Source organism: Symphalangus syndactylus, chromosome 13 (genome assembly GCF_028878055.3).
Source record: "Symphalangus syndactylus isolate Jambi chromosome 13, NHGRI_mSymSyn1-v2.1_pri, whole genome shotgun sequence".
Taxonomy (NCBI): Eukaryota; Metazoa; Chordata; class Mammalia; order Primates; family Hylobatidae; genus Symphalangus; species Symphalangus syndactylus.
Genome location: NC_072435.2, coordinates 86,423,075 through 86,435,341, shown reverse-complemented (window position 1 = coordinate 86,435,341; position 12,267 = coordinate 86,423,075). Strand labels below are relative to the sequence as shown.

Genomic DNA, 12,267 nt, shown 5'->3' with positions numbered 1-12,267 from the left:
TGAAAAATGGAAATATATCTTATTTCACTGGGTAAGAATAGAAAAATATATGTACAAATACTTATTATAGTAACTTACATTTCACTTACCATTTCAGGCAAAGTTGGCTAAGAACATGAGGCTGTTTCTGATAGTTCCTTTTATTTTTATGTATTAATGAGAATAATAGGTATAGGCCATATACTCATTAGAGACTCTCAATGACTTATTATTCTCAATTCAAATTATATCATATTATACTCAGTGAAAATAAGCCATATACTTATTAGAGACTTATTTAGAGTCTTATTAGAGACTTATTAAGAGTCTCTAGTAAGTATACGGGTTGTCAAGCTAGAGACAAAATAGTACCATCTCTCTCCACCTCTCTAAAGAGGGCCACATCATCTCCAAATGTAGATAGACAAGAATAAAAAAAGTTGTGCATTTACTAGGCAATTGAATGTTCTCCAAACCAATATTCCTTTGAACAAAATGAGTTTGTTTGATTTGAGAACAATGAAACATTTGGCTATTTTATAATCATAAATGATTCATACTCCCACACACTTAACCCTCTAGAAATGGTGCCAGAACATGAAACACATTTAATTTTGCCATATAGAAGCATTACAAATAACTACTGATTTCTAATAATGTACCTTATAATGCAAATAATGTTTTAATTTTTAAAAATATCAGAAAAAGTACAACCTTTTAAATTATATAATTGCTTCTTCTTCATAATCATTTTTCTTGAACTGGTGAGAAATTTTGTCAGAGGTTACCACTTGGGACCTATTGTACTACAGCTTCTTGCTTGGCTGGGGAAACTGGTTTTCCAGAAGCAGACCTTATACAAGAGGTAAATGAACCATTAGACTTCTCCCATGAAATCAACCCAGAAAAATAAATTAGGACTATTTTGCAGAGGAACAGACAGAATGCTAGAGGCTCAGTTGCCTTTATCGTTTATGTCTGTCTCTGCAGCAGCAGGGGTGTGAAGTGTTCCTCATTCAGAGTTTCGAATGCACCAAAAGGGTGTTTCCAAAACGTGATATGGGAAGGAGGCTGTGCACAAAGTATGCCCACTGGATTGCCTAAATTGACATTGGGTAGGAGTGGAGTATGGGTGATCTTCAGATGAAGCAAGAGTAATGCTCAATGTGACCTGGTTAAACAAGTCTCCCGAATCAAGGGATTAAAGATGGAGAGGAGAAAGAGAGGGAGTCAAGAAGGCCAAAGGGAGCGTCTGTCTCCTTGACCTGAATGACAACTAACATAGCCCTGGTTTCCTTCTCGGTCCCCAGGAGGGAGAGAGAGGCAGCTGTGTGGGATCAAGGCATTTCGTGAGACTGCAGCTGTGATTCATTTTTCTTTGGAAGAACATCCCTAGCTCCAGGGGATATGGTGGGAATTGGTTAGCTAAAATATCAATTCCCTGAGTAAAAGAGGAAAACCATGAGACCCTCTAATCTTAACTTTTCTCCTTCAAAAGAGTGGAAAAAGATTACATAGTTCCTCAAAAAAAAAAAAAAATGAGTCTGCAATTCAGTCTTAATAAAAAGAGAAAGCCCTTAGCACATATACTGTAACACTCAAGACTCAGTTACTCTCGACTTAGTCTGTGGACTGCTTTAACTTCTGTAGCTTGCCTACTTCTGCCTTTTTTACTGTAATCTACATTTGCTTTGATTATTCTATAATAATCAATTATATATACATATCTGTGATTGTACAATATCTTTTATCTTTTTATATATCTATTTTATTTTTTTCTTCACTAGAAATGAAGTATTGCAATAATTTATCTTTGTACAGCCTCTACACAACAAACTGCCTTATACTTTGTAGACTCTTTAAACATCACTCAATGATTGATGAATGAATACACGAACATATGCATGGCTTGGTTCTTGAATTAATGCTTGGATGAATATTCTACAATATTCTTGACTCTAGCAAGCTGAAAAGAGAAGGGAACATGTCTGATTGAGAAACAGAAGTGATTTCTCAGTGCATCCCTGCTCCTTCCCTTTAAGGACAACTGTAAAACCAGGAAGCTTAGAAATTCCTTGAGTTTGACTGGAAAGAGAATAGAATTAAAGAGAAGAATCGTCTATGTCTGAAGCCTGGTCTAACTGATAACACAGTCAGATTGCCATTTTTAAGATGGAAAAAGGGAAACATGCCTGCCTTGAGCAGAAAAGTTTTTGGTGGGGCTGGAGCTCCTAAATATTATTTTGGTCATTTGCCCAAAAACTGAAGTACACCACCAATGTCCCAATGATGAAGCTGAATACAGAATTATAAAAAAAATTGTTGAAAGTCAATAAGAATAAATCTTAGAATTTGGACTCCTGCCACATGGCAGAAAAAAAGCATGATGTTTTAAGACGACCTGGCCTTTGTCCAACATGATGTTTACCAGATTGCTGACATTTGCTAGCAGAACAATGCTGTTCATCACTGGGACAACCAAAAGAAGGGAAGAAAATAAAAGTCTATTTCTTACTAGTCTTTATTCAGAAATGATTTTTTGGTAATGTCTTAAGTAGTGTCTTATTTGCTTTAATAAATAACTAGATTTTAAAGAAGATAAAGCTCCTTACAAAAACTGGGAGAGAAAATATCTAATCCAGGCTACCTTGAAAATAGTGTGTTTTAGTGGAAAATTTAGAATTACGTTAAATAAAGGCTGCTCAATGAAAAATAAATGTAGGGAACCCCTATGCTCCTGTTACTGCAGCTGAATGAATTTCATCCCAAAACATGGTGGCTTAAAAACATAATTTAATTTGCTCATGACTTGAGTTATGGAAAATTTGGGAAGGGCTCTGAAGGGCTGTTCTCACTTGGGGTCACTCTTGCATTTGTAGTCAAATGTTAGCTGAGATTATAGTCATAAGAAGGCTAGCCTGGGCTGGACACCTGTTCACTTCCATAACTGACAGTTGCTGCCGCTGTCGCCCACAAGCTTGGCTGTTCTATCCTCCGGATTGCCTCAGACAGCCTCTCTTTTTTTCTATGGCCCCTGGCTGTACCAGAGCAGGCATCCCAGAAAAAGTGGGTAGCAGCTGTACAATCTTTTCTGACCTTGTCTCAAATGTTATAGTGTTTCAGTCTATTGATTCCTAGAGGCATCACAAGGCCATCCTGAATTCAAAGGGAAGAGAGAGGAATTAGATGCTACCTCCTAATGGTATTGGGACAAATGCATATTGTAGAAAAGCATGCAGGACAGAAAATTTAATATATGCCATCTTTGAAAAATATAATCATCTGCATATTTACTTAGATTTATATACATTTCTAATGAGAAGTTTGAGCATAATTATGTATTACGTAGAGAAAGCCCACAGATATTACGTATCCCTCGTGAAGGTCATTATTTAATGATTACAAACTACATTAAGATGTTAAATAATTATAATTAAATTAATTTACAAATTAACTTCATAGTTACTTAATTCTTCTACTTAAGATTGTAAGAAAAGTATTAAGTCATATCTTGATGACTTTGTTTTCATTATGGAACATTTTTTGGACGTAAATTGAACCTGGCTAATTGATACATATAATTTAAAATGTTAACATTTTACTTTCTATATCATTTTATGAATAACCATAAAATTCATCAGTATCAATAGGAATTATTTAGTTAAAAATCACATGCAACTAATACAATCAGATATGGTTAAAGGCAGAATTTAAATTTGTTTATTTAAAAATTTAAAAAATTAAGGTAGGATAACTGTTTCATAGAATACTATCCGTTTTTATATTTTTTGAAGATTAGGTTTAGTTCAAATAAGCATTTTTTAATTATCAAAAATAATCTCTAGTCCTAGTGTATTTCTACCACAATTTACTTCAGGCTTGGTGTTTTCAGATGAGGAAATGGAGCCTGAGGAATGCTAACTTGCAGATTGCGGTCATCTCTCCTTAATAGCCGAGTTGATTTTAACCCAAGCCATTCTGACTCTAATGATGTACAAAGAGTAATATTTTATAGATTTGCGAAAGAGTGTAGCATTTGCTACCATTAAGATAGGGTTACATTGACCAGGAGCAGTTTTTGAGGAGTCTAATTACTCATTGGGGATCATGTGCTTCCTAAACTGAAGGCTTATCCAAAGGCCCTGAACTTGGTAGACAAGCACCCCAAAGGCCCTGAACTTCATGGGAACAATGATGAATGCAGAAAGACCAGGAAATAACTGTCAAGAAAAAAACATTTCAGGACCAAGATCTTTAGATGAACACCTTGTGTTTGACATACCTGAAAAACAGATTTCAGCCTCTAGGATAATATGCATTCTAATTGTACAGAAAAGAAAGAGTTACAGATGAATAATCAGAAAGATAGTGAGAGCAACACCCTCTATTTTGCTTATTAATAATAATCATAGGTAGCAATACTTGATACGCCGCTATGCACTATGGTAGGAGATTATTTTGTAGCATAGCTTATTGAATTCTCACAAAAATTCTGTAAAAGACTTAAGAAAACTGAGGACAGAGGGTTTAAACAATATGCCTTCTAATTTTTTTTTTGTTTTTTTTTTGGGGGGCAGAATCTTGCTGTGTCACCCAGGCTGGAGTGCAGTGGCACGATCTCGGCTCACTGCAAGCTCTGCCTCCCGGGTTCACGCCATTCTCCTGCCTCAGCCTCCCCAGCAGCTGGGACTACAGGCACCTGCCACCACGCCCAGCTAATTTTTTGTATTTTTAGTAGAGATGGGTTTCACCGTGTTAGCCAGGATGGTCTCGATCTCCTGACCTCATGATCCACCCGCCTCGGCTTCCCAAAGTGCTGGGATTACAGGTGTGAGCCACCGCGCCCGGCCTCAATATGTCTTCTAATCTTAAAGATCAAGAAGAGGAACCAGAATTGAAATTCACATAACAATCTTATAAAAAAAGTTATAGGAGCATGTTTAAATATGAAAACTCTACATAATAAAATGACCCCATTGTGTACCCACCACAGAGCTTCAACCAGTGTCAACTAATGCCACTATTTTTCTATCTCCATCCACTTCCATATCATTTTGAAGCAAATTCCAGATATATGATTGTATCTAACAATACACATATCACTATGTTTCTCTGAAAAATAAAGCTCTCAAATAGCCATAGTTTATAGCTCATTTATATGAGTCAGGATCCAGATGAAGTACATACATTGCTTTTTTAAAAATAACTTTTTTGTTTTGTTTTGTTTTGTTTTGTTTTTTAGACAGGGTCTCACTCTGTTGCCTCGGCTGGAGTGCAGTGGTGCAATCACAGCTCACTGTAGCCTCAACCTCCCCGGGCTCAGGGGATCCTCCCTCCCGAGTAGATGGGACTACAGGCTTGTGCCACCATGCTCAGCTAATTTTTTGTAAAGATGGGGTCTTGCTATGTTGCCCAGGCTGGTCTTGAACTCAGAGGCTCAAGCAATCCACCTGCCTGAGCTTCCCAAAGTTCTGGAATTAGAGGCAAGAGCCACAGCACCCAGCTAAAACATCTCCTAACTCTCCTTTACACTACAGATTCACAATTTCTTCATTTTCCTTTGGAATTTAGAGGATCAATCAGATTCAGGATTAATTGTTTGTTTTCGAAAATGCAAATCTATGAACGGGGATTTGTTTCTTCATTTAGAAGCTTCTAATTGATCCTTTCCCAGGAGATATATATGCCATGTAGAGAAACTCTTACTGCTGGAGTAGTCACTCTGTAAGACAGAAAAATCAGTCTTGTTGAGATATGTATGTGACAAAAGGTGCTTCACAAATATGGCAAAGACACTGAAGAAAGTGAGAGCAATTTTCAGTTGCAGATAATGGGGATGACATATTTGATAGTAAGTAGCATTCATTTATAAAATATTCCCGGAAACAGGAAAAAATATAATTATTATAACCAGTTGTATCCTAATACTTCTGAGGAAAATAAAAACTCCTATGATAGCAGGTTATAGGGAGATGGTTATAACAGAACATGGCAGAAATGATCTCAAAGCCATACTCATAAACTTTTCATCATGGGACAACAAGGCAGATAGACTTTAAAATTAATTAATCAGAAAGGCACTTCTTGTTTTCAAAGCAGCCAGAGCAAAATGCTGATGTGAAACCGTAATTAGTCCTCCTTACTCAGGAAAAAAATAAATAAACTAACAAAACAAACAAAGACCCTGAAATACAGGACAGTATAGTTTAAACTTATAAATCTATAGCCTGTAAGAAGTTCAGAGGTGCAAGATTACTGTTACACGGGGGTGGTCAGGATGAATATTACAGAGGAGAGGGATAACGGATATGCTTCAAGGGATTGTTAGAATGGAGATAGAAATAAATGAATAAGTGGAGTTTTACATAAAATATGCATTGCATGAACAAAAATGAGTAGCTAGGAATGAGTATAATATGCTCAAGGAATAGCTGTAGATCAGCATTAGAAAATATGCACAATGATCACATGCATAAATGGCACACCACAGCCAGGCACAGTGGCTCACACCTGTAATCCCAGCACTTTGGGAGGCCGAGGCTGGTGGATCATGAGGTCAGGAGATCGAGACCATCCTGGCTGACACAGTGAAACTCCATCTCTACTAAAAATACAAAAAATTAGCCAGGCATTGGTGGGAAATGCCTGTAGTCTCAGCTACTCGGGAGGCTGAGGCAGGAGAATCGCTTGAATCGGGAGGTGGAGGTTAAAGTGAGCTGAGATGATGCCACTGCATTCCAGGCTGAGCGACAGAGCAAGACTCTGTCTCAAAAAAAACAAAAAAACAAAAAACAAACAAACAAAAAAACCATAGTTCTGGAGTGAGGACTCTAACTATCCTGGTTCTTGATCTACTTTAGCCATGAGGCACCTTAGATAAGCTATTTAACTTCTTTGGGTTTCTGTTTCCTTACCTATGAAATGAGAAGATTAGACTGGCTTAAAATTCTCTGATTTCTGGGATAATTAAAATTTTGAATGTTGAACAAGTTAATTTCTCATTAAAGTCTATACCAAACCTAACAAAAGAAGAGCCTGCCATCTGCTATCATAATCATTTTTTAAAGAAGGTGTATTTAAAAGTAGAAATGGAAGTGAAGGCAGGAACTGGTCTCAGATGGTCTCAGAAATGTGTGTGTGTGTGTTTGTGTGTGAGTGTCTGTGTGTGTGTGTATGAGATAATTTACATTAAAACTTACCACACTGCTCTTATTGTTTTTTTATTTTGATATAGATTGCTAACAACCTCATCACAGAGTCTACCTAATCAGCATTTGGGAACCATAGACTAGCTGACATTTAAGGGCCCTTCCCTTTGTGACATTCAGAGAACCCATAATAACTAGGGTAAATTCTCCATTATGCTCTGTCTCTTGTCTTTGAGCAAGCTAGTTAACACTCCAATGCCTTATCTACCCCTTACAGGTAAAGCATATTACTGGGTCTGATGATATCAGAACAATTATTTCAGGGGGTACAGATAGGTATGCCAGAAAAGAAAGTCATGCTGGAAGCCAGGAGAGTTGTCATCTAATTCACATTTTGTCATTCCTAACTAGATAAGCTTGTTCATGTTATGAAACTTTTTAAAAGAATTGAAAGTATGAGATTACCATACTGCCTTGCCTATCTCATTGGGTTATTGTAAGGTAAATAATAACATATTTTCATTTTTAAAAATAAACTCTAAAACTAAATTATTAATAAAAAATACTAATATGTGAAATCCCCCCAATAAACATAAATTTACTAATTCGCAGCAGGTTGTAGAATTATAATTTTAATCTTTGAAATGGCTCTCCAAGAACTAAACTACAAGAATTAGAATCCTGAGGATGGCATTCCTTTTTTCTGAATCTCTAGAAATAAGATGTATATAAATTACCTTAAGTAATTCCTAGTGTTATAAAATTTTAGGACGACAACATGATCAAAAGTGTCAGCCATCCAGACACATCATTCTTTCCCTACACATTTGAAATTTTATCTGCAGTTTCCCATTAACAAAATGAGAGTCACTAGAATTTAAATTCACCAATGAATAAAAGTAAGCCCAAGTGGAAATTAGGACTTTGATGAAGGTGTCCAAGAAGGAATGATAAAATGTAGTAACTACGTTCCAAATGGAAAGAAGTTTGTCTTTTCTGGGTTGGAGAACACTAATTATCAAAGATTTGGCAGAAGTCTACTATTCCTAATTGCATGAAATTAGCAAATTGACATTTCTGAAAATGGTGGTAATTACAACTGTACAGTGTCATTAAACAACCTCCTACAAGGTAGCTGTTCTGGTATTTTACTGTTCATCACTGAAAACACTTAACTCTTGTTATTTCTATGGGAGCTGTGTCTATAAGAGTTATATATTTATGTAACATTTATGTAAGTTCAGAATTACTTATATTTTGATACTTAAATTTATAAAGATAGGTGGTCACTGAATTAAGAACAAGATTCCACCCGCAACCCCAACTATTAATGGAGCAGTGATATTATAAATAAAAAATTATTTGGAAAAGACTCAGAAATAGGTAGCTTCAGGTATATTTTCTGTAATTTTCATGGAAGAAATGAAGACAGTCAAAATATGGCTACCACGGTGGTTTACAGGTATGTTTACATAAAAAAAATTGAAAAGTTATTTTCTCGACATAGCAGTTATTATACCCTGTAGTAATTTTATTTTAATTGAAAACAGTAAACTGAATTATATTTTTATGAAGTCATGGGTAATACCTGCCTTGGTCCTGCTATATTCCCAGGATCTAATAAATTCATGGTGCCCAGGAGGTATTCAATAAAGGCTTGTTGAATTTATGAAAAAATAATCTTCAGTACTTCAAGTTTCAGATATGATGGAGAGATTGCTTCTAACAAAGGCTAAAAAATATTTCTGATTTATGTTATACAGTCTTAAAATACGGAAATGATCACATTAATTTGAGTTAATAGAATATCAAATTTTTACTTAATGTCCTACTTCAATATGAAACAATGAAAAAAGAAAGGCAAAAGGCCTTATTTAATATTTTTCTCTATTATGATTCAAGATGATTTATTCAAAATAACTGCCTTTTGTATAATTCTGGTTCATCCTTATATGACTAGCTGAATGACTATTAAAATGTTTTTAATACCATGGACCATTTGGTAATTCAATGAGTTTACATTTACAAACTAAAAACAATAATTCAGTCAGAACAAAATCTAAAGTCCAAAAGTAATGCTTCATAAAATTAATTTCAGATATGTCATACTACCAAATTTATTTCATTCTAACTAGCCATATACCTATTGGTCATAAAATATCAACTGAAATGAATATTGTTTTGGCATTCCAATGAAAACTAAAAGAAACGTTATCCCAAAATGTTGGATAAATTTTCAAGATCCTGCCACAAGTTGATTATATGTTTATATGATTTTAACTGTAGATCTGTGACAGGGTTAGGTTTATCAAAAAGATCTTTATTACTGATGATTTGGCTAGAGTAATTATTGACATGGTATTTATGTAAAAATGTATAGATTTGCAAATCACTCATGCTGACTACTTATCAAAATAACTACTTTTCAATACAACAACAAAGAGGTAAAACGTATAGATTTGAGCCACAACCTAATGCAACACAAATGTTCCCCTAATGCAGAAGAGTAATTCCATGAGGAAAATATCATGTTGAGTTTATTATTAAATACAAAAAGTCATTTTTTGGTTGCAAAAGATAAAGCAAAAATTTTACCCTACAATGAATGTAATTCTTAGAAGAAGAAAAATACGTTGTTACTGTTAAAATGATCATCATAACATTAATTTCTTGGTAAATATATGTTGCATGATTCTGTAGCCACATGTCCTTTGTGCTCACCGCACACTCCTATTACTCTTATGCTAGGTCTGGACAAAGTGCCAAAGGATCTTCCCCCTGACACAACTCTGCTAGACCTGCAAAACAACAAAATAACCGAAATCAAAGATGGAGACTTTAAGAACCTGAAGAACCTTCACGTAAGAACTAATTTTTTTAAATCACAATAAGATAGGACTCAAGGTATTTTTCAAAACACCACCTAGATAAGGCCAAGAGTACTATGTACCAACAAAGAAGCACATTAGTGTTTATTAACTTCACCTTTTTAGCAGTGGTAGGGAAGCAAAGCATCATATTTATTAACCACTAACAATTTACCCAACTTTTTTTCTACATATACCCCATATATCTTAGGTATTTTCTTCATAAAAATACTTTAGATCTTAATTCCCTCTCATGTTTTCAGGAATAAAAATTGTCTTTCAAATTAAATTGTATTTTAGTAGTGGGAAAAAACACAAAATGGATTGATCCTAGTATTATTTTATTTCTTTGTTTCTTTTGTTTGTTTTCATGCATTTTCTAAGAGAGGTGTGAATGATGTTCTAAAGTCTAGAAGACTGGAATCAAGTGAAAAAAGATAATTATTCATATTTCATTTAGTGAAATATAATTCTATCTTCATATATATGTTTCTTGCTTTATCTTTAGGATTATGCTTGCTGTGTCCTTATCTGTATGTTTATTTTGATTTTCTCTTATCTCTCTACCTTATCATAATGTTCAGTCTATCAGTCAGGATTTCATCAGAAAAGAGATGCCACTCACAAAGGGGTTTCATGGAGGAGACGTTATTGAAACCTCTATTTGCAAAGGGGTATGGGAACCCAGCAAGGCACTGTGAGGCACCCAGTCCCACAAAGGTCTAGAAGAATTTGAGTGTCTCAGAGCCATGGGAGAGCTGAGTAGTTCCACCTCTTAATTTCCTGCCTGTGTCTCGTGTGGTTGTGTCTACTTCAGACCAAAAGACAAAGGCATTTGATTAATGCATTCCCCAGAGGTCAGCTTCCCAGGACATGAAGAAGGGCCAAAAAAGGGCAAAGAATGAATATTGTGGTAGTTGGAAGAGAATATACTATACAAGGGAAATGACCAACCCAATAAAATAGAGGTAAGCCTTGCTAAGAGAACCTTCTGTAAGAGTAAATGTATTGTTTGTTCACACAGAACACCAGAATCACTATAAAATGCATTTTCTCGCCCAGTTCTCTATCTGTGGGATGAGTGTGATGTGGACTTCCATCAAAATATGAGTGCACATTGAATATAAATAAACCAGACTTCAATGTCCAAAATATATACTCTGGAAATCTCACTGTGTCAACTTCCATTCTGGTAGACCACTCTGAAGCATTGAGTCTGGTTCTTGGCATTTTAAGAAAGGCATTAAAGAACATCTAGAGAAGGATGACCATCGAGATAAAGAATCTGGAAATTAGGTCTCAGAGGCACCGTGGATGGAGATGTGGATGTCTAAACTGAGTGTTGAGGGTCACTAGTGGCATATTTGAAGGGCCATGTTGAAGAAAAAGAATTGTATTTACTTGCTTCAACTACAAGATGACAGAATCGTCCTAGTGAGTAGAAGTTTTAGAGAAGCAGATTTTTATTCAACATTAAAAATAAAATTTAAAGAATCAGAATTTTCAGAAAATAGAGAGACTTACCTAATGATTTGTTACCTGCCTGTGGAGATTAGAGTTCACAGCTTCGTATAAGGAATGTCATAGGAATATATTCTTAATGTTGGGAGCATAAACATACCAAACTCGAATTTCATTATCTACTTATTTATTCTAGTCATTACAGAAAATAATTGAGGAGGATATATCATGAGAATAGGCACTACTTAGTAAAGTATAAATATAAATCATCTGATATACATTAGAATAAAAAATATAGATACAAGGGAAATAATATAATATAAAATAGAATCAACTGGTCATAATTATTACAGAGTTACTATAATGAAGGTACCATTTAGTTATAAACTTTACAATAGCCAAGATGGGAAAAGCAGTAAACATTTAGCCATTAGAAGAAAATATACCAGATATTTTTAAAGGAAGAAATTTTTTTTTCTAAAATTTTAAGACTCTACAAGGAACCATTTAAAAAAATGCAGAAAGGCTGGGTGCGGTGGCTCACGCCTGTAATCCCAGCACTTTGGGAGGTCAAGGCGGGTGGATCACAAGGTTAAGAGATCAAGACCATCCTGGCCAACATGGTGAAACCCTGTCTCTACTGAAAATAATTAGCTGGGCATGGTGGCACGCTCCTGTAGTCCCAGCTACTCGGGAGTCTGAGGCAGGAGAATCGCTTGAACCCGGGAGGGAGAGGTTGCAGTGAGTCGAGATCGTGCCACTGCACTGCAGCCCCGGCAACAGAGTGAGAATCCATCTCAAAAAAAAAAAAA

General features: G+C 35.4%; 1 protein-coding gene across 2 annotated transcripts in view; it reads left to right on the top strand.

The window, feature by feature from the left end:
- The window catches only part of DCN (decorin), a 38,630-nt gene that overhangs the window by 8,188 nt on the left and 18,175 nt on the right, over positions 1–12,267 (top strand). For both annotated transcript variants that reach the window (XM_055238286.2, XM_055238287.2), the window contains exon 3: positions 9,876–9,988. In XM_055238286.2, coding sequence (XP_055094261.1) covers positions 9,876–9,988 — 113 coding nt within the window. The remainder of the gene's footprint in view (positions 1–9,875; positions 9,989–12,267) is intronic.